This window comes from Ornithorhynchus anatinus, chromosome 11, assembly GCF_004115215.2.
Source record: "Ornithorhynchus anatinus isolate Pmale09 chromosome 11, mOrnAna1.pri.v4, whole genome shotgun sequence".
Taxonomy (NCBI): domain Eukaryota; kingdom Metazoa; phylum Chordata; class Mammalia; order Monotremata; family Ornithorhynchidae; genus Ornithorhynchus; species Ornithorhynchus anatinus.
This window is the reverse complement of record NC_041738.1, coordinates 56,979,660-57,007,470: the sequence shown is the minus strand read 5'-3', so window position 1 is coordinate 57,007,470 and position 27,811 is coordinate 56,979,660. Positions and strand designations below refer to the sequence as shown.

General features: G+C 57.5%; 3 protein-coding genes across 6 annotated transcripts in view; 2 read left to right on the top strand and 1 right to left on the bottom strand.

Moving 5' to 3' along the window:
• The window catches only part of DIXDC1 (DIX domain containing 1), a 31,564-nt gene extending 28,975 nt beyond the window's left edge, over positions 1–2,589 (top strand). For all 4 annotated transcript variants that reach the window (XM_029075085.2, XM_029075086.2, XM_029075084.1 and 1 more), the window contains one exon: positions 31–2,589. In XM_029075085.2, coding sequence (XP_028930918.1) covers positions 31–111 — 81 coding nt within the window. In that variant the 3' untranslated portion in view covers positions 112–2,589. The remainder of the gene's footprint in view (positions 1–30) is intronic.
• On the top strand, positions 1,648–19,393 carry DLAT (dihydrolipoamide S-acetyltransferase). The gene is given in 15 exon segments (XM_029076108.1): positions 1,648–1,669; positions 7,125–7,168; positions 7,170–7,226; positions 8,526–8,650; positions 9,095–9,257; positions 11,547–11,673; positions 13,628–13,815; positions 14,179–14,332; positions 14,546–14,613; positions 15,109–15,201; positions 15,449–15,556; positions 16,395–16,510; positions 16,862–17,024; positions 17,436–17,572; positions 17,730–19,393. Coding segments are annotated over 15 exon segments (1,695 nt in total). The 3' UTR covers positions 17,860–19,393.
• PIH1D2 (PIH1 domain containing 2) lies at positions 18,728–27,204 on the bottom strand. Its single transcript, XM_029075246.2, has 6 exons — positions 26,940–27,204; positions 24,503–24,626; positions 22,627–22,863; positions 20,243–20,499; positions 20,012–20,146; positions 18,728–18,883 (listed from the first exon to the last, which is right to left on the bottom strand). Exons 1-5 carry the CDS (start codon positions 27,120–27,122, stop codon positions 20,012–20,014), a joined length of 936 nt encoding a protein of 311 aa, XP_028931079.1. The 5' UTR covers positions 27,123–27,204; the 3' UTR covers positions 18,728–18,883.
• Between the last annotated feature and the right edge of the window lie 607 nt (positions 27,205–27,811).

The window sequence follows — 27,811 nt, the reverse complement described above, 5'->3', positions numbered from 1 at the left end:
CAACAACTCAGCCCACCCCTCCCGGCCCAGGTTTTCCACGACAACGACCTCATTCCCGGCTGGGAAGGGAAAATCGTGGCTTGGGTGGAAGAAGACCATGGAGAGAACTGAGGCTCCTCCCCTCGCCCCTCGCCATCGAGGACCGACCCGAGGCCCCGGCGGGGTCCGGCTCCAGCCGCCCGAAGGGGCGTCTCTGAAGGCGGCGACCTGGGCCTGGGCGCCTCCGCCTGGCCTCCGACACCTGGCACGCAGTCCCGGCCCGGGGCCGGGGACTTGCCTGGCACCGCATGGCAGGGACACGGTTTTGTTTCTCTGCTGGCGACAAGCAGACACGGTGCTGAGATCCCCAGTGGGGCTGAGTGACCGAGGAGGGCGGGTCTCCCCTGTCCTCCCCTCCCCGGCACTCGCACCCCCGCCTCCGGGCGGGGGAGCAGAACGCAGCTCTCCAAAGCCCCTCGGACTTGCTGCTGGTGGGGGCCTCCAACTCTCCTCTCCCGGACCGTGGCCTTGGCATACGGAAGGAGCTAGGGCGGCTCCTTGGTCCCGGGGGTCGGCGAGGGGTCCCTCACCACCCTCCCTTGACTTTGCTTTACCAGCAGCCGTCAGGTTCCCAGGGTTCCCTGTCCGGCGGGACAGGGCCAGGCCGCTGACCCACCCCGAGACGGCACATCCCGGCCCGCCCTAGCCTCCTACCGCACGCTCCCGGCGGGCCGGGATGGGACCGGGCTGGGCGAGCCGCCGGGCTCAGAGACCTGGACTCGCACAGCCAGGCGCCGGGCACCCTTCCCTCCTACCAACCCAGCCTGCTACCACTGCCGACGTCCACTGCCAGTCGGAAGACCTGCCCGCCTCGATCCGGTGCCGCCGCGGGCAGCAGCGGGGCCCGACGTTTTACCGTTTGATCGCCGTCTGTCCCTTTTGTACCGCGTTCCCCGGGGTGTGGGCTGGCTTGGTTGGCTGCAGTCCACATCTATTTTTATAACCCCGAGGTCGGGCAGGCAGGGAGTTTTCCTCTCTCCTCCCATCCAGGCCAGCCTCGTTTTCTAAAGAATCCGGACAGCTTTTCTATGAGTTTCAGGTGCGCGCGGTTTGGTTACCAAATTGCCCGATTACCAGTCCATCCCGGGGCCTCAACCGCCCCCGCCCTGCCAGTCGTCGGGACCACTGGGCCTTGCCGGTGAGCCGCTCCCCACCTCATCGGGAAACACGAGGGCTCGGAAACTCCCCTAAGGTCCCACTCGGTTTCGGTTCTTGTCTACTCATCTCTGGAATCGGCCTGATTCTAGGGGCTGATTCTTGGCGTCCGTCTACTGGACCCTGAGGGAGAGGCCCTGGGAAGCTGGCGAGGGAAGCAGCATCACTGACCTGGGGGGCTCTGGTAGGTCACAGGGTCATGAGGTCAGGCAGGGTCTTGTAGGCGGGCCCCATCACCCTCTGGGAGAAGAAGAAAGGGGAACAGGTCTGCGAGGGGGGACCTAATTGTTGAGTTGAGGGGTGGCGGGACACCGTCTCCCCCCGACTAACTGGAGGTAATGGCCTTACGTTGGTGGGTGGGTGTTGGGGGGTCCGGATGCCGTGGCTCCCAACCCCGCACCCTACCTCAATTCCCTAATCCTGGTGCGTGAAGAGAAGGGGTGTGTGGGAGCAATGGCTGTCGAAGTATACAGCAGTGGGCAGGGGCATGTAGGAGCGAGTGGGGCAGCTCTTTGCTCAGGGAAAGCTACGGGAGGCAGCGCTGGGCCTTCTCCATTCAGGAAGTCAGTGGAAAAGCCCACATTTCCCTCTGCCCTCTCTTCCAGTGTAGCTGGAGCATCTCTCCCAGGTAGCCAAGGGGGTTTCAGAAAAGTCAAGCTGGATGGGAGGAAGAATGCTTGCTTCTCTTAGAATGTTTCCTCAGAGTCCACAGGGTAAGGCCCCATACCCCTGTCTCTCTGGGGTGGGGACCGCCTGTCTAGTGGACCCTGTGGGAGAAGCCTGGAGAGGAAACACACTGCCTTGGGGGGGGGAGTGCTCGGTGGTCACAGGGTCATGGGGTTCATGGGGAGCCAGAAGGAGCTCGTTCTAGGGGAGGCAAGTTTAAGTGGTCAAGATGGACACTGGCTGTCCTCCCTCTCTCCCTCCCCGCCACCCCACCCCCCGATTTTCTCCATGAGAAAAATTGCTTTAAGGAGCCACTGGGTCAGTGGGAAACTCTTTCCAGCAAGACACTACCCCGCCCCAGCGGCTCTTAGGCAAGGGCCGATTCTAGAGGTGAGTCCAGCCCCGATCATGGCTCCCCACTCTGCTCCAGGAGTCAGGGGCCACTTCGGCCCCGAGAAAGCACATAGCCCAGTGCCACGTTGTTTCACCAAGTATTCATACAGTTCATCTGCACCCGGCAGTGTTGGCCTGCAAAGGGGGCGGGGGGGCCTTGTGAAGGCTGGTTGCCCCATCGCGTGAGGTTTAATTTTCTCAGAAACAGAAGTTGACCACCCTCCTGCCCCGAGGCTGCTCCGTCCAAGTCAGAGTCCGCGTTCCGATTGAATTTCTGATGAGATCGTGGGGGTCCTCTGCCTGTGTAACCCTGAATAAAATGGAATCTGGAACCTTTGTCTGGCCTTTGTTTCAGAGGCACTGGCCCAGATTCTCCAGGTAGTATCTCTGTCAATGGTATTTATCGAGCGCTTACTATGGGCAGAGCGCTGTACTAAGCCCTTGGGAAAGTAGAGTACAGTAGAGAGGGTAGATGCGATCCCCACCTACAAGGAACTTCTTGTACAGGAGAAGCCTGCGGTCTACAGGACTAGGTAGAGGTAATTGTATTTATTAGGTGCCTCTGCACCGCAAAAGAATTAGACCTGATTCCTGGACCTCAGGGGACTTAGCCAAGACCGGGCTGCTGAGGTCGAAGTTCAGGCCCGGCCAGCTGGGCGTGGGGTCTGCAGCAGATGTTGAAACACCATCCCTTCCCCCCATCTATCCACAGCACAGCGGCCCCTAACTTTACTCCCACCTGGTCATAGGGATGGATTTGGGGCCAAGACTCTGTTTACCCGTGTTTGGGTAGCGCGGACTCACCCACAGCACCCAAGCGTAGCTCCACTAATAAGAGTAATGAGCAACGAGATGTACTAGAAGCAGCATGGCCTTCGGGCCTGGGACTCAGAAGGACCTAGCCTCTAAGCCTGGATCTGTGACTAGTCAGCTGTGTGACCGTGGACAAGTCGCTCCACTTCTCTGCCTCAGTTACCTCATCTGTAAAATGAGCCCATGTGGAAAATGGACTGTGTCCAACCTAATTATCTTGTGTAATAATAATAATGGTATTTGTTGATAGTATGTGCCAGGCACTATACTAAGCGCACAGTGCTTGGGATAGTGCCTGGAAGATAGTAAGCACTTAAATACCATATAATAAAATAATAATAGGTATTTGGAAAGGTGTCAAGCACCACCCCCCCAAGTGCCGAGGTGTGTACAAGTTAATCGGAACAACCCACCCTCCATCCCACACGGCTCAACAATCTAAGGGGGAGAGAGAACAAACGCTGAATCCCCATTGTACAGATGAGGTAACCGAGGTACAGAGAAGTGAAGTGACTTCCCCAAGGTCACACAGCGGTCATGTGGCGGAGCTGGGATTAAAACCCACCTCCCTCTGACTCCCAAGCCCATCCTCTACGCAGTAGGCCATGCTGCTTCTTAAGCAGTGACTGTGAGATTGGCCCAAAGTCTCTCAGACACGGTTTATGTCAATCATACAGTCACATTTATTGAGTGCTTACTGTGTGTAAGGCCATGTACTGAGCACTTGAAAAGTACAACAATACAAGGTGACGTTCCCTGCCCGTAAGGAGCTACAGTCCAGGGATGGGGGGGTGGAAGTGGGGGCATGTGGAGCTCATTTTACGGGTGAGGTGACTTAGTTGAGCGTATTTTGGACAAATCATTGGGAGGACTGATAGACTGATTCTCTGGAGAAGACACTAAGGCTAAGAAAAGTCCAGGGAAAATGTGGAAGAAGTTGACCGGAGGTAGATGGATAAAAGCCATAACAACCATGACGGAAGAACCGTTAGGGAGGTTGCAGATTACGGCCGAGGATGGGAGGTTCTGGAGAAGGCATATCCGCCGAGTCGCTGTGAATCGGAAACGACTCGGTGGCACGTAATAAAAAAATAAATAACTGAGGCAACAGAAAAGGTAAGTGACTTGCCCAGAGTCTCACAGCGGGCAAATGGCACAGTTGGGATTAGAACCGAGGCTTAGCGGAAAGAGCCGGGGCTTGGGAGTCAGAGGTCGTGAGTTCTAATCCCGCCTCCGCCCCTCGTCAGCTGTGTGACTTTGGGCAAACCGCTTCGCTTCTCCGGGCCTCAGTGACCTCATCTGTAAAATGGGGATGAAGCCTGTGAGTCCCAAGTGGGATGACCCGATGACCTCGTATTTACCTCAGCGCTTAGATCAGTGCCTGGCACAGAGTAGGCGCTTAACGAATGCCATCATTAGTTAATTAACCGAGATCCGGGTTCTTTAAAGGCGGCCTGCTGGGCTGAGGGGGGCTGGTCGGGGAGGGTGTTTAGAAGGGGGCGTGGTCAGAAAGGGGGTGGACAAAGGGGGGGAGGTCAGTTATTAGAGAAGCAGCGTGACTCAGTGGAAAGAGCCCGGGCTTGGGAGTCAGAGGTCGTGGGTTCGAATTCAGGCTCTGCCCCTTGTCAGCTGTGTGATAGTGGGCAAGTCCCTTCACTTCTCTGGGTCTCAGTGACCTCATCTGTAAAATGGGGATGAAGACTGTGAGCCCTACGGGGGACCACTTGATTATCTTCTATCTCCCCCAGCGCTTAGAACAGTGCTCTGCACATAGTAAGCTCTTGACAAATACCAACATTATTCAATGAGGGGGGATAGGGGAAGAGGGCGTGGTCAGGAAGGGGGAGAAGGGGGGTCAGGGTGGGGGAAGGGACGAGGCCAAGGAGGGAATGAAGGGGCCGTGGTCAGTGAGGGGGAGAGAGGGTCAGGGTGGGGGCGACCCCTTTCCTCTCCACCCGAACGGCTATTTTACTGTTACGGGCTCTCCTAAAATCCCGGCTGGATACCGTGTCAGCCTTCTCTCTGCTCTCCCTTCCTCCCGTCTCTCCCCGCTCCCGTCTATTCTTCACTCCGCTGCCCGGCTCATCTTCCTGCAGAAGCGCTCTGGGCCTGTCACTCCCCTCCTTAAAAACCTCCAGTGGTTGCCCATCGACCGCCGCACGAAACAAAAACTTCTCACTCTAAGCTTCGAGGCTCTCCATCACCTCGGCCCCTCCTCCCTTCTCTCTTTCCACGGCCCAGCCCGCACGCTCCGCTCCTCCGCCGCCCGCCTCCTCATCGTCCCTCGGTCTCGCCCATCCCGCCGTCGACCCCCGGGCCACGTCCTCCCGCGGTCCCGGAACGCCCTCCCTCCTCATCTCCGCCAAACTGATTCTCTTCCCCTCTTCAAAACCCTACTTAGAGCTCACCTTCTCCAAGAGGCCTTCCCAGACTGAGCTTCCCCTTTTCCCTCTGCTCCCTCTGCTCCCTCTCTTCCCCCCTTCACCTCCCCTCAGCTAAGCCCCCTTTCCCCACCTTCCCCCTGCTTCTCCCCCATCTCCCTTCCCCTCAGCACTGTACTCGTCCGCTCATTTGTATATATTTTCATTATCCCATTTATTTTGTTAATGAGGTGTACATCACTCTGATTCTATTTATTGCTATTGTTTCAATGAGATGTTCATCCCCTCGATTCTATTCATTGCCATTGTTTTTATCTGTCTGTCTCCCCCGATTAGACTGTAAACCCGTCAATGGGCAGGGATTGTCTCTATCTGTTGCCGATTTGTCCATTCCAAGCGCTTAGTACAGTGCTCGGCACATAGTAAGCGCTTCACAAATACCAACATTATTATCCCCATTTTCCAGATGAGGTCACTGAGGCCCAGAGAAGTGAAGTGAACTTGCCCCACAGTCACCCAGCTGACAAGTGGTGGAGTTGGGATCTCCCCAGCGCTTCGAACAGTGCTCTGCACATAGGAAGGCGCTTAACAAATACCAACATTATTATTATTATTATTACAGGGCAATCAGGTTGTCCCACGTGAGGCTCACAGTCTTCATCCCCATTTGACAGAGGAGGGAACTGAGGCCCAGAGAAGTGAAGTGACTTGCCCACAGTCACCCAGCAGACAAGTGACGGAGTCGGGCTCTCCCCAGCGCTTCGAACAGTGCTCTGCACACAGGAAGCGCTTAGCAAATACCAACATTATTATTATTATTACAGGGCAATCAGGTTGTCCCACGTGAGGCTCACAGTCTTCATCCCCATTTGACAGAGGAGGGAACTGAGGCCCAGAGAAGTGAAGTGACTTGCCCACAGTCACCCAGCAGACAAGTGACGGAGTCGGGCTCTCCCCAGCGCTTCGAACAGTGGCTCTGCACACAGGAAAGCGCTTAGCAAATACCAACATTATTATTATTATTACAGGGCAATCAGGTGGTCGCACGTGAGGCTCACAGCCTTCATCCCCATTTGACAGAGGAGGTCACTGAGGCCCAGAGAAGTTTAGGGACTGGCCCCCAGGCACAGTAAGCGCTTGACAACCACCAACATTATGACGATGCTGAATGAATGAATGAATGAATGAATGAATGGGGGGCGGGGCTCCGCGGAGCGCGTTTACGACAGTTTGCGACGGCGCGGACGGCGCGGCGGCGCTTGACGGGCGCGCGGGGCAACGCGGCTGCCGGGGAGGTCACCGAGGAGACGCGGTCGGCCGGGCCGGGCCGGTCCTGTCCGGTCCCATGTTGGCGCGTTGTGCGCGCGTCGGGCGCGGGCGCGGCCCCGGCGGCGGGGGTCGGGGGCTGGAGCGCGCCCCCGCCGCGCGTCCCGGGCCCGGGGCCCGGGCTCGGCCTCCGCCCCCGCTCCGCTCCTTGGGGGTCCGGGGCGGGGGCGGGGGGGCCAGCCTGGGCTCCGGCCCGCGGCGCCGCTTCCTGCTGCTCCGCCTGCTCGGCCTCCAGGGCCCGGCGGCGCTACAGGCCTCCCCCCGCACCAGCAGGTGAGCCCCCGCAGCGCCCCGTCCCCCGTCCCCGTCACCCCCCGGCCTGGCCTTCACTCTCCCCTTCCGTCCCCGCAGGTGCCCTGCCCTCGCTGTCGCCACCATGCAGGGCGGGCACCATCGGCCCGCTGGGAGAAGAAGGAAGGGGAGCGGATCCGCGAGGGAGACCTCATTGCGGAGGTGAGGACACCGGGGGGGGGGGGGTCACCTCCCTCACCCCCCCCCTTCCACCCCGCCCGCCGCCGCCCCGCTTGAGGAATGTTGGGCTTTGTTAAGCGCTTCCTATGTGTCGAGCACTGTTCTCAGCGCCGGGGGAGATCCAGGGTCATCAGGTTGTCCCACGTGAGGCTCCCAGTCTTCATCCCCATTTTCCAGATGAGGCCACTGAGGCACAGTGCAGTGACTTGCCCACAGCCCCACGGCTGACAAGTGACAGAGCCGGGATTCGAACCCCCGACCTCCGGCTCCCGAGCCCGGGCTCTTGCCACCGAGCCACGCTGCTTCTCTTTAAGAATAATCCTCTTTATTCAGCGCCGAGCACTCTTCCAAGCGGTGCGGTAGACGCGGGGGTCACCACGTTGTCATTCATTCGCTCGATCGTATCTCTGGAGCGCTTACTACGTGCAGAGCACTGCATTAAGCGCTCGGCGTGACGGAGACCCTCCCTGCCCCGGGCTGGTCCCACTTGAGGCTTCACCCCCATTTAAATCGGCAGAGGAGGTCGCCGAGGCACCGAGAAGTCCAGTGACCTGCCCAGGTCACGCGCGGGACAGGTGGTGAAGCCGGGATTAGAACCCACGACCTCTGACTCCCAGGCCTTGCACTTTCCGCTGAGCCACGCTGCTTCTCTTTATTGCCGTACTGTACTTTCCAAGCGCTTAGCGCGTTGCTCTGCACACAGTAAGCGCTCCGTAGATAATAACGGTATTCATTAAGCGCTTGCTATGCGCCAAGCACTATTCCAAGCGCTTAGCACATTGCTCTGCACGTAGTAAGCGCTCCATAAATAATAACGGTATTCATTAAGCGCTTACTATGTGCCAAGCACTATTCCAAGCGCTTAGCACATTGCTCTGCACATAGTAAGCGCTCCATAAATAATAACAGTATTCATTAAGCGCTTACTATGTGCCAAGCACTATTCCAAGCGCTTAGTGTATTGCTCTGCACACAGTAAGCACTCCCTAAATAATAACGGTATTCACTACGCGCTTGCTATGTGCCAAGCACTATTCCAAGCGCTGGGGTAGATACAAAGTCATCGGGTTGTCCCACGTGTGGCTCACAGCTCCCATTTTCCAGATGAGGTCTCTGAGGCACAGTGAAGTGACTCGCCCAAAGACAGCTGACAAGTGGCGGAGGCGGGATTAGAACCCACGACCTCTGACTCCCAAGCCCGCGCTCTTTCCACTAAGCCACGTTGCTTCTCTGTTGATTCCAATGCGATCGGATGAACGAGCGAATGAATGCCCTTCGCAGGTGGAGACGGACAAGGCCACCGTGGGGTTTGAGAGCATGGAGGAGTGTTACTTAGCCAAGATCCTCGTCGCCGAGGGAACCAGGGACGTGCCCATCGGGGCCATCATCTGCATCACCGTGGAAAAGTCAGTTCCCCGTCGGCGGGCGGGAGCTTGCCTTGCGAGGGCGGACGGAGCAAGAGCACGGCCCCGGGAGGCAGAGGAACCTAATCTTCCAATCCCGTCTCCGTCGTTTGCCCTCTGTGTCACCTTGGGCAGGTCACCTCGCTTCTCTGAGCCACAGTTCCCTCACCTGAAAAATGGGGACTGAGCCTGGGGACCCATGTGGGACAGGGACTGTCTCCAACCTGATTAACTTCCATCTACCTTAGTGCCTCGCACATAGTAAGCGCTTAACACAATCCAACCTGGTTAACTTGTATCTTCCCCAGTGCTTGGCACGTAGCGAGCGCTTAACAGATACCACTATCATTATGGCTATTATTAATAAATACCGTGAGAAAAAGGAGGGCCTGGAGTGCCAGTGCCCCAGAGAAGCCCTTTGCGCAGGCTACTTTTTGTGTCCTTCAGGCCCGAGTACATCGAAGCCTTTAAAAACTACACTCTGGATTCGGCGGGGCCCCCAGCGGCGGCCGCGGCTCCTCCCGCTCCTCCCGCTCCTCCTCCCCCGTCTGCAGCTGCCCCACCACCCTCCGCTCAGCCTCCAGGGAGCTCCTACCCGCCTCATTTGCAGGTAAGGCCCGGCCGCGGAGCTTTGCCCCCAAAGAGGTTTACCCTTGGAGCCCAGGGCCGGCACCATGCCCCGGGAGGGGGTCCCCTTTTGCAGCGGGGGTGGGGGAGCGATGATCCGGAAGCCAGGCCCCCGAAACTGCCTGGACCGTCCTGAGGCGGGAGGACCGTGTGAGGAATCGCACGGGGAGGGAGGAACTCCTGGGATTTCCGTGGCACTGTGTGACCTTGGTTGCTTCCCCTTTCTGAGTCTTCTTGTCTCCACCTGTGGAATAGGGACAGCAACTCCTGCTGCCGGGACTCAACTAGCATCTGAGGGGAGAAGAGGTGGGGGGGGGTCCCGTCTGGGCCTAAAACAGAAGGGTCCTTGTTCCCTGGCTGCAGAGCTGGCTTTCAATGGGGTGGATTCGGCATGCGGGGGCGTTGGTGCTGGATCCCCCAATCACTGGTATTTTTCGAGCGCTTCCTCCGTGCAGAGCGCTGTACTGAGTGCTCGGGAGAGTCCGGTTCAGCAGAGCTGACAGACATATTCCCGGCCCACAACGAGCTCACAGTCTCGAGGGGGAGGCAGAAGTTAATACAATAAGTCAATAAATAAATTATGGGGCCTATACAGAAGTGTTGTGGACATGGAGACCGTGGGGTGTATTTTATTTTCTCCTTGTAAAACTGTTCTGTTCCCCGCTCCGGCCGTGACAGGAGAAGATACTGTAGGGGTGGGCGGTGCGGGGGGGGGGAGCAGGCCTCGACTGGTTTAGCGGGGAGACGGAAGGCCCCAAAGGAAGCCATGGGCCGACTCCCAGCTGCTGGCCCTGGCATTCATTCAGTCATTCAGTCATATTTATTGAGCGCTTACTGTGTGCAGAGCACTGTACTAAGCGCTTGGAAAGTACAATTCAGCAACAAATAGAGATAATCCCTACCCAATAACGGGCTCACAGTCTAGGAGGGGGAGACAGACAACAAAACAAGTAGAGCCCCGTGACCCAGGTGACGAGGTCTGCCCTGCAGGGTTCAGCATTCCAGCAGGCCCACTCCCCCACTCCCTTTTTTTTTTAACAGCGACTGTGAAACACTTACTATGTGTCTAACACTGTTCTGAGCGCTCCCTCCTCTCTGCTCTCGCGTCGGCCCAGTCAGTAGGCTCCACAGCCGAGGCGTCAGGGTGAGCGGGAGCTGGAGCTTCCCCGATTCCATTCCACCCCTCCTACTGGCTCTCCTACCTGTCCAGAGATCTGTGACCGGGCTGGATCGGCTCCAAAAGCCGGGCACGAGCCCGGGGTGGGGCTCGGTGTGGCCCAGGGTAGCCGATGGATCCGGCCTTGTCTCATCCGGCACCCACAGGCACCAGCCTGCACCCTCCAGATAGTGTCTCCCAGTCAGAAGCATTTATTGAGTGCTTACTGTGTGCAGAGCACTGTACTAAGCGCTGTGGGCAGCACAGTGCGAGAGAATCAGCAGGCATGTTCCCTCCCTGAGCTAGATGTCGATGGGCACGTCGGCCCGGGAGGGAGTGAGCGGGGTGGGAGGGACCAAGGTGTCAGTGCTGCTTCTCTGGTGGGCCCTGCCGGGACTTTAGAGGGACAGCCTGTTGGAGGAAAAGAGGAATGTCTTGCCGGAAATGTTGGGCAAGACACTCCACTCTCGGACAAGCTGGGGAAGACCCGGGAGAGGTGGTGGAAACATTCTGGGCCGTGAGGGGAGGCCAAGAGGCTGGACTGGCGTGAACAGAATCTCGAAGTCTGTGGGTAGGGTGAAGAACGGTGGTGTCTCCCAGATCACCCCTGCTGCAGGGGAAGAGGGTTCCACGCATTGACTCGAGGATGGCGGGCACAGAACAAACAGCAAGAGACACTTATTTCCCAGCAGGGGCGAGAGGGAGTAGGAGACTCTTCTGAAGCAGCTGAACAGCCAGACACCCCAGCAGCATCCCAGGGGATTTCGCTAGAACCACCGGGGAAGCATTCGGCGGAGGCTCACTGAAGGGAGAGGGAGGGACGAAAGGGGTGGAGAAGCAGGGATGGCGAAGGGAGAGTCGGGGTGTTGGATGGTCCATCCCTGACCCCCAGGATGAGTGTCCAGGAGGGCAACCAACACACATCCTCCGGGAGCCCCGTTGCCACTTCGGTCCAGCCCGGGATGGAGTCACGTCCTGATTCCGGGTGCTTCCGGAGCGGAGCCTCTCACGCGAGCGTCCCGGCCGAGCCCCTCGCTCCCCCAGGGGCTCCCGGGGAGGTGATGGGGGAAGGCGGGCCTGCCGGAACCGTGGGCCCGAGACTGGTGAATTCGGCAGGTCCAACTCCCGGCCCTGTCCCCGACCATGACCATGGGCACCGTGCAGAGGTGGGAGAAGAAGGTGGGCGAGAAGCTGAGCGAAGGGGATCTGCTGGCTGAGATCGAGACCGACAAGGCCACCATCGGTAAGAATTCACCCTCCCGCATTTGACGCAGGCCCGGAGGACGCGGGCAGCCTTCTGCCGACCTCCTGCTGCTCGAGTCCGTTCGGGCACTCTGACTAGCCCGGGAGGGAGGGGGAAAAGCTCCTCTGTTCCCTGGGCTTTGGCTTCTGTTTTCCCTGAGAGGAGGGAAAACCTCAGGCGATCGATCGGTCAGTCGCCGACGTCTGTTGAACATCTGAGTGCTGGGCATTGGGCACTTGGGAAAGTACAACTGAAGCCGGGCATCCATTCCCTACCCTCAAAAGAGGCAGCTCGGCCTCGTGGATAGAGCCCGGACCGGGGAGTCAGAAGGACCTGGCTTCTAATCCCAGCTCTGTCACTCGTCTGCTGCGTGATCTTGGGCAAGTGGCTTCACTTCTGTGCCTCAATGACCTCATCCATTAAATGGCGATTAAGACTGTGAGCCCCAGGAGGGTCAGGAACTGTGTCCAACCTGATTACTTTGTATCTGTCCCAGTGCTTAGTGCAGCACCTGGCACACAGTATGCATTTAACAAATACCTCTAATATAAATAAATGTATAAGGAGCTTACTAATGGACAAACCCGATTTACCCCCAGAGGGAGCCAGGAGGAAGAACAAGATTAGAACAGAAGCAGACATTTCAGGATGAAATGGCCTAATGAAAAATTGAACAAATAAGTATACAGACTCACACTGACAAAGCAACGTGGCCTGGTGGATTGACCCTGGACCTGGGAACAGAGGGTCTGGAGGTTCAATCTCTGTTCTGCCACCAGCCTGCTGTCGTGACACCTCGCCTAAGTCGCTTCACAACTCTGGGCCCCTGTTTCCTCAGCTGTAAAACGGGATTCGAACCCTGTTAATAATAATAATTAATAATTATTGGTATTTGTTGAGCAATTACTATGTGCAAAGCACCGTTCCGAGCGGTGGGGGTGGATACAAGGTAATGAAGTTGTCCCACATGGGGCTCAGAGTCTAATCCCATTTTACAGATGAGGTAACTGAGGCACAGAGAAGTGAAGTGACTTGCCCCAAGTCACCCAGCTGGAACAAGCGGCAGAGCCTGGGATTAGAACCCACGACCTCTGACTCCCTTACCCGGTCTCCTTCCACTGAGCCACCCTGTTCTCCCTTCCCCATATGGGTCGGGGACTGTGTCGAGGCTGATTATCCTGTATGTATATAGCACGGTGTTTAGCTCAGTGCTGGCCACACAGTAGGCTCTTAAATGCCATGTTTACTACTGTTATTATAGTATCTCAGCGGTAATGATGGTGGTTGAAAGAAGAAGTGCCCGAGGACCAGGTTAGATCTGTATTTCCCCTCCTTAGAGAAGGCACGGCTGCTGCTATTGCAGCCGACACCACGGTCAGAAGCTCTGGCAGCCGCAGTCTGGCCTAGTCAGAAGGGCCTGGGTCTAGTTCTGGTTCCACCCCGTTGTGTTCCTCTCTGACCTTGGACCAGGCACATCCCCATGCCTCAGTTCCCTCATCTGCAAAATGGGGGTTAAGACTAGGAGCTCCACGTGGGACATGGACACGCGTCCTGATTAGCTCGTATCGACCCCGGCGCTTAATACAGTGCCTGACACATAGTAAGCGCCTAACAGATACCATTTAAAAAAAAGACAACCAGAGGCCACTCCTTGAAACCGTTGAGGTTTGTGATGTTTCAGCCCGGGGCCGGGCTCGATCCAGGACCCTGAACCCGGCTGCCGTGGGGCTACCGGGGGGGACTGAGGGAAGCCGAGCGGGGGCGTCAGGCCTCCGGTGGCCCGGAGTATCCAGGCCCGCCCCCAGCCCGGGAGCTGAAACCCAAGCCCGGTGGCTCTGCCGTGCCCGCCGCAGCTGCCGTCTCGGGCGAGGGTGTCGTTGACGGCCCGGCTGCCGAAATTCCTGCCCCTCCCCCTACCCTGAGTTCGACCGGCCCCGTTCTCTTCCCATTTGAGGCTTTGAGGTTCAGGAGGAAGGTTACCTGGCGAAGATCCTGGTGGCAGAAGGCACGAGGGACGTGCCCCTGGGCACCCCGCTGTGTATCATCGTGGAGAAGGAGGCGGACATTCCTGCGTTCGCGGACTACCAGCCGACGGCGGTGGTGGACATGAAACCCCAGCCCTCGCCATCCACCCCGGCCTCGGTAGGAGCCCCTCCCGGGCATTTGGGCGGGGTGGAGCGGGGGTGGCTGAGACCTTAGGTCTGGTCTCGTCCCTCCGGGCGGCCAGTTTGACCCTCTGAGTTCGGCCCACGGGGGCTGAGCGGTCCTCGGGACAAGATGGGCTTTGTCCCACCCCGGCCCTGCATCTTCGGCCCCCGGCCGCCCGGGGCTGGTGCAGAGCCAGCTGGTTGGCCTGTGGGACATCAGGAGACCGGCCGGTGGCCGTGGCCGCTGCCAGTGCCCGGAGGGACGATATGGGCTTTCGATGGGGGTAGATTGAGGCCCGCTGCCGTCCAACTGGGCACTTGATGGAGGGCACCGACTCTTCCGGGGCCTTCTCTCCAGGCGGCAGCCTTCGCTGCTTCTCCGCAGCCCGCTTCGCCTGCCCCCCCGGCCGCCCGCCCCGCCGCCCCTGCTGGGTCAAAGGCGAGGCTCTACGTCAGCCCCCTCGCCAGGAAACTGGCCACCGAGAAGGGCATCGACCTGGCCCAGGTGAAAGGTAAGCGCCTGGACGGCCTGCCCGCCACCCCTCTGCCCAGGACTGAGCCCCCAAGGGAGGGGAGGGACTCCGGCCCCCAGCCAGGGGGAGCAGGGTGGGATGGGGCAGGCCCTTTTTTCCAGGCTGCAGCGGTAGCTCCCCCTCCCCCCAAAAACTCGCATTCCCATCTGGGTGATGCGCTGCCAGTGACCCCCTCTCTCCCATGCCCCCCAGGGACCGGACCGGATGGCAGGATCACCAAGAAAGACATCGACTCATTCGTGCCTTCCAGGGCCGCGCCCGTGAGTACAGCTAGCTTCTGCGGGCGCACGGGGCTGGCGTTTCCACCCTCGCCATCATCTCGGTGGGGGTGGGGGGCCCCCACGGCCTCTCAGGTGGACCTGAGTCCCCGGGGGTCACCTAGGGCTGGGAATGAGGCTGCTACAGTTTTTCCAAGAGGCTGGACCGGGGCAGAGACGGGGGTGGAGATACCACCGGAGCTGGGGATCCTGGGTGTGCGGGAGAAAGCCCAGACCTTGGATTGAAAACGGTGTTGTCTCCTCCCGGTCGAAGGCAGGGAAGAGGGATGTGTTGGATCGGGACGTAGTGGAAACTCTTAACGGATTGTGCTTTCCTGGTCCAGGGAGCCCCGCTGCCCCGGACTGTGAGCTGGGGACGGGAACCGTCTGGTGAGAGCCCGTGAGCGGGCGGACTGGCCGACCGAATAGCCGGCCAACAGCTCGCCCCTTTCCCCGCCACCCGGGTCACGACTCCCTTCTCTCCCTCCCTCGGCACAGGCTCCAGCTGCGGCGGTGCCCAGCTTGACTCCCGAGGTGGCGGTCGCGCCCGCCGGCGTCTTCACCGACATCCCGGTCAGCAACATTCGCCGAGTAAGGGCCGCCATGCCCGATGGGGTCGAGGAGCCGCGGAGGGGGTGGGGGCGGTGAGGGGAGGGGCTGGATTAGGGCAGGCCAGGCCAGAGACTCACAGGCCTGACGGGTAGGGAACGAGGAGAGCCCCTCCTCTCCTGCTTTGCCGTCGGCCACCCGGGCTGCCCGATTTGGGAGGCGGGCTGGGGGATGTGGATCCCGGGGTCCCGGCCCGAGGGTCAGACGGGATCCCGGGGTCCGGCGGCAGGTGATCGCTCAGCGGCTGATGCAGTCCAAGCAGACCATCCCTCACTACTACCTCTCCGTGGACGTGAACATGGGAGAAGTTTTGCTGGTCCGGAAGGAGCTCAACAAGGTGACGGGAGGTCGGCGCTGTTGGGTCGGCGAAGCGGGTTCTCTACTTGCCGGGCCCTGCCTGCCACGTTGGAAGGGCAGGAGCTCTCGGGCGCTGCCATCAGCGAGCACAGCGAGAGCAGTCAGTCAGCATATTTATTTTTTTACTTATATTTAATTTGGTGTTTAAGTGCTTACTATGTGCCAGGCGCTGTTCTAAGCCCTGGGGTAGTTACAGAGAAATCAGGTTGGACACGGCCCGCGGCCCATATGGGGCTCACCGTCGTAATTCCCATTTTGCAGATGAGGGAACTCTTGAGGCCCAGAGAAGTGACTTGTCCAAGGTCACAGAGGAGACAAATGGTGAAGCCGGAATTAGAACCTAGGTCCTCCTCACTCCCAGGCCCGTGCTCTCTCCTCTAGTCCAAGCTGCTTCCCTTATTGAGCTCTTACTGTATAAAAGCAGTGTACTGACCACTCGAGAGAAGACAGTGCAATAGCGTTGGTGGAGGAGCTGATCCTTGCCCCCATTCTCTCTCTGCTCCCTTGCTCTTAACTAACTCCGGACGGGGGGATAGATTGTGTCCCTCCTCCCCGACCCGAGCCTCCCCGAGCTCTGTTCCTGGCGGGAGAAGCGACTCTGACGTGAATTTGAGCTGGAGCTCGGAAAGGAGTCTTCCATGAATGGGCTGGGTGAGGGCGGGGGCGGAATTCCCGATAGAGTTGGGTGTCCCGAGGTCTCCACCCCCCGGGGGTGTCCCCGTTCCCCATTCGGTTCAGGGATCAAGGGGCTTCAAGGCTGTGGGGGCGGTTGACGCAACTAACGGGGGGTGTGCGTGTGCACGCCTGCGTCTCTCCAGATGCTGGCGGGGAGCAGTAAGATTTCGGTCAACGACTTCATCATCAAGGCTTCGGCCCTGGCCTGCCTGAAGGTGCCCGAAGCAAATTCCTCTTGGCTGGACACCGTCATCCGGCAGTAAGTGCTGACCCCGTGGGGAGCCCTGGCACAGGGCACTGGCATGGAGCCGTGGCACAAGGCCCTTGCCAAGCAGGAGCTCTCCCTCTCCCTGAGGGGACAAATGGGGGCTGACCGGTGGGTGGGTGGGGAACCTTCTCAGAGGGAAAGGGGAGAGAGAGACTGCGACTGTGTGGATGTTTGGTAGGTGTAGCTGACACAGAGGGTGTGACTGACACTGAGAGGATGTGTGACTGTGGGTGGGAGGAGGAAGGGGAGAGCCTGGCACAGGTCGGGGGATGTAAAGAACTGTCCAGCACCCCGTGGGCATGTGCATCCCTCAGTCCACCCTCTCACCCTCGTGACTTCCAGGAACCACGTGGTTGACGTGAGCGTGGCCGTGAGCACCCCCGCGGGACTCATCACGCCCATCGTCTTCAACGCGCACATCAAAGGGTTGGAATCCATCGCCAACGACGTCGTCTCCTTGGCAGCCAAGGCTCGAGAGGGGAAACTCCAGCCCCATGAGTTCCAGGTACCCGTCGGCCCCCTGGGAGGAACGAGTCGTGCACGTTGCCCCCCAGTGCACTGAGGGTTTGGTCTCGGTCAGTGGGGTTAGGGTGAGTGGGGTTGATGGGGCGTGGGCGGCTGGTGGGGGGGCTGGCGGTAATGGGGTAGAAGGGCCGGGGGTTAAATGGGGTGGGTGGGGTCGGGGGTGGGGTTAACGGCATGGTCTAATGGGGTAGGTGTGGGGCTGGTGGGGATTTGTTGGAGCACGGGATAGGAATTAACAGGGACCCTGCATTCTCTGGGTCGGGGAGTACGTCTTCACCTGGTAATTTAAGTAGGGGCTGGGAACCTGGATGGAAGAACCCGATCTCTGTCCTCATGCCCCACTCCTCTACCCCCCCCGGGTCTCTCTCTCCTCCCCAACCTCTCTGTGCAGGGCGGCACCTTCACCATCTCCAATTTAGGCATGTTTGGGATAAAGAACTTCTCTGCCATCATCAACCCGCCTCAGGCCTGCATCTTGGCGATCGGGGCTTCCGAGGACAGGCTGGTGCCAGCAGAGAACGAGAGGGGGTAAGAAGCCACAGGGCCCACCCCCAATGCCCACCCCAGCCCCGGCCCACAGGGCCTGGGGGGTGGCAGATCTGCGCTCTAGATGGAGCCACCGGCGATGAGGGGCTGGACCGATGGGGCGGGGCCGGACCCCCTCACGGGCGGGGTCCCGTTGCAGGTTCGACGTGGCCAGCATGATGTCCGTCACGCTGAGCTGTGACCACCGGGTGGTGGACGGGGCCGTGGGAGCCCAGTGGCTGGCGGAGTTCCGGAAGTTTTTGGAGAAGCCCATCAACATGCTGCTATGATTCCCCCCCGCCGGGGGTGGGGGACCGGCCGCTCCTCGGGGCCGCACCGGGTATTTATTCGTCTCAGTTGTTGGAGGGGCCCCCTTTTTTATTTTAAAGTTCGCCCGTTATTTTGGCTGTCCAGACCAGCGGGCCGTGGGGGCGGCGGGGGAGCGAGAACGGGTGGGCGCCCGGGACATGCGGGGAGGGTGGCCGGGGGAAGGTGGGCGAAGGCAGCGTCTTCATCCCACCCTGGCTTTGGAACTGGTCTCCGTTGAGATCGTGGCCACCCCACCGGTTTTGGCTGGGTGGGCAAAGCAGCACCCTCTGCCTTCCCCGACCCGGCCCAGCCCGGGTTTGTCCAGTAAACTTGTTAGACAGACATGCTCTCCCAGCTTCCCGTGAGCACCAAGGCCCCACGGGCTGCAGGAAGATGTAATAATAATAATGATAGTAATTATCATTATTATTATTAGGCACCATCCAGAGGCCAGCTGGCCTGAGGTGGGCCGGGCATTTGTTCAGATGGAATTGAGTGGTCACCTCCGAGGAGTACTTGCCCTGTCTCCCACCCACCCCCCTCGGGCCCTGCCCTGCTCCCGTGGCCCCCAGGCAGCACGGGGAGCTTCCTCGTCCAAGACTGCTCCCCTGAAAGCACTCCCGGAGCCACTTGGACAATGCACTGACCGCCTCCTGCCCCCCCGGGCTGAGCATGTACCTCAGTGACGCACCGGTCACTGGGCCTCTGGGTGGGGCCACCCGGCAGCAAGGGGGGATGGTGGTGGTGGGGAGAGGAGGAGGGGGGCCGTGGAAGTCTTTGCCGGGCTCCTCCCGTTCCCCACAGGGTGGTAGAATGAATTGCCCCAGAGTTCCACCCCAACTCCAGGCCTTCTGTTGAATGGCAGCATTTTAATAAACCTATGGGATTGTTCACGACTTGAAAATGAACGTGAGCGGTGGGTGCTTTCTTGCAGCTGCCTCCTCCTCCTCTGTGGTTGGGCCCCAGCTCCCAGGTGGCCTCTGCCTCGGCCTGTTGTAAAACACCCTGCGCAAGGGCGAGTCGGGAGTTTAGGCGGTGCCCACGGACAGCTCTGAAACCCGGTGCCCCTCCCTCCACCCTCCTCCGGCCCACTGGGGCCAGGCCCGGTCCCCCAGTCGGCCCGACCTTGTCAAGGTCGAGCAGAGAGGTCATCCCCCTCCCTCCTCCCCAAGCCCCCCGCATACCCCGGGGGGTTCCGGCCTGTTACAAGGGACCATCACAGAGGGGCAGAGGTGACTGGAACCTTTACCGATATTCGTTGGCTTTTTTGTTTCCGCTGTTGCTACTGCGAGAGGCCTGTCCCGTCCTGCCCCGCCCCGGCCTTTCACCCCTGTGACTAGAGCAAGCCGCCCAGAGGGCCACTTCCATCTAGTCTGCACCTGGGTGACGGGCCGGGAGTCGGTCCTTTTACTGTTCTCTTCCCCCTCCCACCCCCAGGCTGAAAAAAAAAGAAAGTAGGGACACTCCTGGATTAGAATCGGTCTGTTAAAGATTAAAGACAGCCGTCCATTTTCAGGGTGTCTGGTCCGGTTTTTGATCTTATCGGTGTGTCGGCGTGGGCGTCTTGTGTGTTTGTGGGCGCAGCTGATTAAATGATGACAAAGGTTAAGAAGGTTCCCTGAGGCTACATCCTGATCTGTTTATGTCTCCAGACTCGACCTTGGGATAGCTGAGCCAGAGCCCATATTATCGGCCTTGGAATCTCGGTGGTTCCCGGGCCCGTCCGCTCCACTGTCAGGGCGGCCCGTGGTCTCCGGGGAAATGGGATGTGTCCGGCGCAGATCCGGGAAAGGCCCTTTCCTCCGCCCCCGGCCCTGCTTTCCCGGGGCAGATGGTGGCATCCCCACGATTCCCCAGAGGTAAAGGTCCCGTGGTCGCCGGCGCCGCCCCTGACCGGAAGCGAGGACCGATGGTTTCTGACTCGTCCGGGGTCTGCAGGGGTCGGGTTCCCAGAGAGAGAATGGGCAACCTCGGAAGGCCCATTTTTCCCACCGTTCTGAGCCATCAGCCACGGGAGGGGCTTAGCCGACGGAAGAGGAGATGGGGGTGGTCATTTCTCTGGCCACGCTCCGGCTGACGAACCGAGCCCCCTCCCGCAGAGGCTGGGCTCCCCCGGCAGCGGGCAGCGCCTACCTAAGCTATGGGCATGGTGATGAGCAAGGTGGCTTTCTCGGGGACGAACGTGGCAGTGGTGGCGTCGTTGTCCACGGGCTCGGGCAGGTCCACCTGGAGCCTGTATCTGTCCGGGACCTCGACCACCAGGTCATCCTGTGGAGAAACGTGTGTCCGAAGAGGGGCTCCCACGTGGGCCGTGGGAGGCAGGTGGTGGGGCCCGACCCGGTGGGCCCGGCCGGCCCGACTCACCTCAGACACGCTGAGGTCACACTCGGACGCCGAGCTGACTTGGGCCAGTTCCACTTTGACGTCGATCCGGACCGATCTCCCATCCTGATCCTTGACGACCGTCAGTTCGTAGGCCGGGATCTGGGGCGCCGCGGGGAGCTCGGAGCCGGGGATCTCCTCGATCAGCCCCCCGCGCCGGGTGGGGGTCCTGCCCTGCGGCAGCAGGAGCTCGAGGTTGGGGCTCACCCCGCTGTTCGGCAGCTGCCAGGGCTCAGGTTCTGGGGGTAAGAAAAGACACCTTTGGGCCCCCCTTGTCACAACCAGCAGGGAAATGTACCCTGTTTCCCTCGATCCATGGTATTTACTGAGCGCTTTCTAGGTACAGAACACTGTACTAAGCACCAGGGAGAGGACAATACAAGAGAATTAGCGGACCTGTTCCCTGCCCGTAATGTGCTCACAGTCTAGAGGGGGAGATGGACATTAGCATGACTTTCTAATGATAGTCACTCCCTGAGTTGGGTTGGAAAAGAAAATCCTGTCTAATAATAATGGTATTTCTTAAGCGCTTACTATTTGCCAAACACTGTTCTAAGCACTGAATCTGATTGGACCGTAACTCCCCCAGTGCTCGGCACACAAATAAGCACTTAACAAGTTCCACTGACCTCCCTGCCTCCCACCTCTCCTTACTTCACACTGCTGCCGTGATCTTTTTTCTGAAAAAAGTATTCGGTTCACGTCTCCCCACGCCTCAAAAACCTCTTGGTGGTTGCCCATCCACCTCAGCATCAGCCGCCTTGCCATCGGCTTTAAGCCACTCAGTCTGCTCACCCTTCCTATCTGACGTCACTGATTTCCTCCCGATCGCTTCAGTCCTCTAACACCAGCCTTGTCTCTGTACCTCCACCTCCTCTATCCCACCACCAAACCTTGGCCCACCTCTTCCCTCAGACCTGGAACTCCCTGCCTCTTCATATCTGACAGTCCTCTACTCTTCCTAGCTTTCAAACCCAACAGAATCACATTTCCCAGTGGCCTTCCCTGACTAAGCCCTCATTTAATAATTATGATTATTATTATGGTATTTGTAAAGTGCTTAACTATGTGCCAGGCGCACTCTCATTTCATTCGAGGTCTCATACGATTGAATTCATTCAATGAGATTCATTTGATGAATTCATGAGAATTCATATGAGATTCAATCTCACATGATCGAATGAATTCAGTTGTATTTATTGAGCACTTACTGTGTGCAGAGCACTCTGTATCGACTGTGCCTTGGCTGTGTACCCCTTAAAGACTTTGCACTTCCACCCCAGCCCCCAAGCATTTATGCACATGTCCTTATACTCTACTAATAATGATGTTGGTATTTGTTAAGCGCTTACTATGTGCAGAGCACTGTTCTAAGTGCTGGGGTAGACACAAGGGAATCAGGTTGTCCCACGTGGGGCTCACAGTCTTAATCCCCATTTTACAGATGAGGTAACTGAGGCACAGAGAAGTGAAGTGACTTGCCCAAAGTCACACAGCTGACAAGTGGCAGAGCTGGGATTTGAACCCATGATCTCTGACTCCAAGCCCGTGCTCTTTCCACTGAGCCACGCTGCATCTACTAGTCCCCCTAGCCATAATCTATTTTCATCCTTCTCCCCCTGTAGCCTGCAAGCTCCCTCTGGGCAGAGATCCCGCCTACCAACTCTGTGTTATTATATATTAAGACTGTGAGCCCATGTGCTCACAGTGCTCAGAACAGAACTGCAGTGCTTAGAACAGTGCCTTAGTAAGTGCTTAATAAACACTGCTCTGAACAAGCACTTGTTCTAAGCACTGGGGTAGATAGAAGCTAATCAGACTGGACACAGCCCCTGGCCCACGGGGGGCTCACAGTAAGGGCTCAGTAAATACGAATGAATGAATGAATTTTATGGTTGAGGTGACTGAGGCACAGAGAGGTGAAGTGACTTGCCCAAGGCCACACAGCAGACAAGTGGCAGAGCCGGGCTCCCAAGCCCTTGCTCCATCCATTACGCCATTCTGCTTCCCCTAGGACGTGAATGCTCAATAAATACGATCGATTGATTAGACTGTAAGCCCGTCAATAGGCAGGGACTGTATCTGTTGCCGATTTGTACATTCCAAGCGCTTAGTACAGTGCTCTGCACATAGAAAGCGCTCAATAAATACTATTGAATGAATTAGCTTGTATCTACCCCAGTGCTTGGCACAGGGCCCGGTACATAGTAAGCACTTAACAAATACCATTCCAAAAAAAGGGGGGTGGGGGGAGGAGGAGAAGGCTTGGATCCGTTCTCAAGTCCCCTGTCTCCCTCCAGGTCCTGATGAGATGGTCCCGGAACTCGGGTCGAGCGGCCATTTCCGCCCGCCCGCGGCCCTCTCACCTGTGTCCGTTGCCTGGGTGTCGCCCTCCTGGATGCCCATCAGACTCTCTTCCAGCCTCTGGGGGTTTCCCCACTTTGGAAAGGGGACCAGCCCGTAGGAGGGGCCCAGGGTCAGCTGGAACCGCTCCTCCACGTAGCGCATCGCCAGGCGGATCAGCTGGTCCAGCTCGGCCTGGTCCTCGGCGGCGGCCCGCAGCAGGTCCGCGTTGTAGGCCACGACCACCTCCCGGTGCGAACCTGGCCAGAGCGGGGGCAGTCGGGGGCAGGGGGTTAATGAGTGCTCGCTGCATCTCGGGGTGGGAAATGGGGAAATCGCGTTAAGCGTGGCCTAGCGGCGTGGTGTAGTGGATGAAGCACGGGCCTGGGAGTTAGAAGGTCATGGGTTCTAATCCCAGCTCTGCCACATGTCTGCTGTGTGATCTTGGGTAGGTCACTTCACTTCTCTATGCCTCAGTTACCTCATCTGTAAAATGGGGATTGAGAGTTTGAGCCCCATACGGGACAGGGACTGGTCCAACCTGATCAGCTTGTATCCCCCACCCCGTGCTCAGTACAGTGCCTAGTACATAGGAAGTGCTTAACAAATCCCATATTATTATGATTAGAGGGTAGGGACTGGGGCTCGGGAGTCCTGGAGTGAAAGGGTGGCTCCCCCCACCCTCGCCAGCTGGGTTTCCCCGGGCAAGTCACTGAATTTCTCTGGGCCTCAGTTTTCTCATCTGTAAGATAAGGATTCTCCTCCTCCTTAGACTGTGAGGCCCATCACTCGTATTTACTGAGCGCTTAATGTGTGCCGAGCACTGAACTAAATGTTTAGAAAAGTACAATATCACAGAGTTGGTAGACCCGTTCCCTGACCCCAGTGAACTTGCAGTCTAGACGGGGAGATGGACATGAAATATAAATAATGGATATGGATATGTGTTGCGGGACTGAGGGAGGGGTGAATATAGGGTGCGAATGCAAGGGAGACACAGATGGAAATGGGCAGAGTCCGGGACGGCCTAGTCAGGGAAGGCCTCTAGGAAGAGGCGTACCTCCAATAAGGGTTTGAAGTTGGGGAATGTGATTGCTTGTGGAATGTCTCATGAGGGACAGGAACTGGAATTGGTCTGCTTATTTTGTATCTGCCCCGGCCCCATACTAAGCACTTACTAAATACAATTATTATTATTATTGTGAAGGGCCCACAATTTCCCATCCATTCAATCAATGGGGTTGATTAAGCACTTATTGTGTGCAGAACACTGAACTGAGCACTTGGGAGAGTACAATACAAAGGAGTTGGTAGATGTATTCCCTGCCCACCATTCCATATCAACACCATTAGCTTCTAAGCTCCTTGCAGACCAGGACCGCCTCATTGACTGTCCGCTCTCAAGCTCCTCCAACGGCCCTCTGGCTGTCGCGGACACCCACCAGAGTTACTTCTCTACCTCACTTGTTTCCTGCACGAGTAAACCAAGGCCCAGAGAAGTTAAGACGCTCGCTCAAGGTGACACAGCGGGCAAGGGATGGAGCCAGGATTGGAGCACTTACGTCCAGATCTGTAATTTATTTCTATTAATGCCTGCCTCCCCTTCTAAACTGTAAGCTTGGTGTGGGCAGAGAATGTGTGTGTTATAGTGTAGTCTCCCAAGTGCCTAGAACAGTGCTCTGCACGCAGTAAGCGCTCGATAAATACGACGGAATGAATGAACCCAGGTGCACCTATTCCTGGAGCCGTGCTCTGTCTACTAGGCCCCGCTGCTCCCCTTCTCCGATCTCTTCCGGTTGCCTCTGGTTCCTCAAATGTCCGAAACCAGGGCCGGGTTCCGGGCCAGAGTAAACCCTGCCCGTCCACTCCCCGGGGGTCCCCCGGGACCCTCCCCAGTACCTGCTGGGTCAGAGGCCTCCTCCAGCTCCCCGGCCCTCAGAGGTACCGGGTCCGCGGCCGACTTCGGAGCGGGGACTCGGTCCCACCCGCACAGGTTGATGAATAACGTTTCTTCTCGTGGTTTCTGTGGGGAGGAAATCCCTTGCTTTTAGGGAGAGCCTGGGGCTGGGTGTCCCGGGGTCCTGGGAGAAGAGAAGGGACCTCATTCAATTGAGCGCTTACTCTGTGCAGAGCACTGTACTAAGCGCTTGGGAGAGTACAGCGTAACAACAAATGGACACATTCCTGCCCAAGACAAGCTCACAGTCTAGAGGAGGAGATGGACGTTAATATAAGTAAATTAATAGATTGATTAATTAGTTACAGATATATAAAGGACCTGGGGGTGAAGGAAGTTCACAGCACTTACATCCGTATTGGTAATTTATTGAGGCTAATGTCCATCTCCCTTTCTAGGCTGTAAGCTCATTGTGGGTGGGGACTGTGTCTGTTTATTCTTATATCGTCCTCTCCCAAGCACTTAGTTACAGTGGTTTTGCACACAGGGAGCGCACAATAAATATGATTGATCGAATGAATGAATGCTCTCCCAAGCATTTGGTACTGGTGCTGTGCCCACACTAAATGCTCAATAAATACCATTGATTGATGAGGCATTTTCCTAAGAGGCAAAGGGGTTGGCGGCCTTAGGCTCCAACAATAATAATAATAATGGTATTTGTCGGTATTTGCAGGCACCATTCTAAGTGCTGGGGTAGTTACAAGCAAAGTTACAAGCAAATCGGTTTGGACACCGTCCCTGTCCCACACTGGGCTCATGGTCTCAATCCCCATTTTACAGATGAGGTCATTGAGCCCCAGAGAAGTGAATTTTATTAATGATGTGTATATACCTATGATTCTATTTCTCTATTTTGATGGTATAGATGCCTGTCTACTTGCTTTGTTTTGTTGTCTGTCTCCCCCTTCTAGACTGTGAGCCCGTTCTTGGGTAGAGATTGTCTCTATCTGTTGCCGAATAGTACTTTCCAAGCGTTTAGTACAGTGCTCTGCACACAGTAGGCGCTCAATAAAGATGATTGAATGAATGAAACAATCTCTCTCTCTCGCCCAGGCTAGGGGGTCAGAGGTCATGGGTTCTAATCCCAGCTCTGCCACTTGTCTGCTGTGTGACCTTGGGCAAGTCACTTAAATTCTCTGAGCCTCAGGTCCCTCATCTGTAAAATGGGGATGAAGACTGTGAGCCTCACGTGGGACAACCTGATGACCTGGTATTTACCCCAACACTTAGAACTAGTGCTTGGCACCTAGTAAGTGCTTAAAAAGTACTATTATTACTCAGCGTGGCTCAGTGGAAAGACCCCGGGCTTGGGAGTCAGAGGTCGTGGCTTCTAATCCCAACTCTGACACTGGGCTGTGTGACTTTGGGCAAGTCACTTCACTTCTCTGAGCCTCAGTTCCCTCCTCTGTCAAATGGGGATGAAGACTGTGACCCCCCACGTGGGACCACGTGATGACCTTGTATTTACCCCAGCACTTAGAAGAGTGCTTGGCACATAAGAAGTGCTTAACAAATCCTATTATTATTATTCAGCACGGCTCAGTGGAAAGAGCCCGGGCTTGGGAGTTGGAGGTCATGGATTCTAATCCCAGCTCTGCCACTTGGCCGCTGGGTGACTTTGGGCCAGTCACTTCACTTCTCTGGGCCTCAGTGACTTCATGAAGACTGGGAGCCTTACATGGAACCACCTGATGACCTTGTAGCCCCCTCCAGCGCTTAGAACAGAGCTCGGCACAGAGTAAGTGCTTACCAAGTATTATTATTATTATTATAATAATGTTGATATTTGTTAAGCGCTTACTCTGTGCCTAGCACCGTTCTAAGTGCCGGGGGAGATACAGGGTCATCAGGTGGTCCCACGTGGGGCTCCCAGTCTTCATCCCCGTTTTACAGAGGAGGGAACTGAGGCCCCAAGAAGTGACTTGCCCACAGTCACCCAGATGACAAGGGGCAGAGTGGGGATTGGAACCCATGACCTCTGACTCCCAAGCCAGCGTGGCTCAGTGGAAAGAGCCCGGGCTTGGGAGTCAGGGGTCATGGGTTCGATTCCCGGCTCTGTCCCTTGTCAGCTGGGTGACTGTGGGCAAGTCACTTCACTTCTCTGGGCCTCAGTTCCCTCCTCTGTCAAATGGGGATTAACTGTGAGCCTCACATGGGACCACCTGATGACCCTGTATCTCCCCCAGCGCTTCGAACAGTGCTCTGCACACAGTAAGCGCTTAACAAATACCAACATTATTATTATTATTTCCACTGAGCCGCGCTGCTTCCCTTATTATGATTACTAGTATTGTTATTCTCTGCCCGCCCCTCCTCCCCGCCCCCCGAGGCAGCAGCAGGGCAGAAAGGAGGGCGGGGGGCGGGGGCGGCACGGACCAGGACGGTGGCCCGCAGACGGAGGTTTGGGCGCGGCGGGGAGCCAAGTCCGCGGGCTTGGGCCAGCTGTCGTTGGACGAAGCGGTGGTAGCGGCGGGGATGGCTGTCGGCCAGCTCGTCCAGCAGGGCCCACATCTGCCTCACCGCCGTCGCCGCCGCCGCCGCCGCCGCCGGGGACCCCATGGCCGGGCCCGGGTCGGGCCGGTCCTGGCGGCGGAGGAGGGAGGAGCCGCTCCGTCCCCGCCGCCGGCCGCGTTACCACGGCAACAGGACGCGGTGCACCGCTCAACGCCGCCCGCCGCCCCCGAAACCTTCACCTGTGGTTCCGGACCCGTCTTCTCCCCGCCCCGCCTGGGCCCCGCCCGGCCTCATTCACTCACCCCTCCATCCATTCATTCATCCTTCCATCCGTCCAATCGTTCACCCATCCATCCATCCATCCATCCATCCATCCAATCATTCATCCATCCATCCATCCAATCATTCATCTAATCATTCATCCAATCATTCATCCATCCAATCATCCATCCATCCATCCATCCATCCATCCATCCATCCATCCATCCATCCATCCATCCATCCATCCATCCATCCATCCATCCATCCATCCATCCACCCATCCATCCACCCACCCACCCATCCACCCACCCATCCACCCACCCATCCATCCACCCACCCACCCATCCATCCATCCATCCATCCATCCATCCATCCATCCATCCATCCATCCATCCATCCATCCATCCATCCATCCATCCATCCATTCATTCACCCATCCATCCATTCATAATAATAATTATTATTATAGTATTTTTTAAGCATTTACTATATGCAGAGCACTGTTCTAAGCACTGAGGAGATACAGGGTAGTC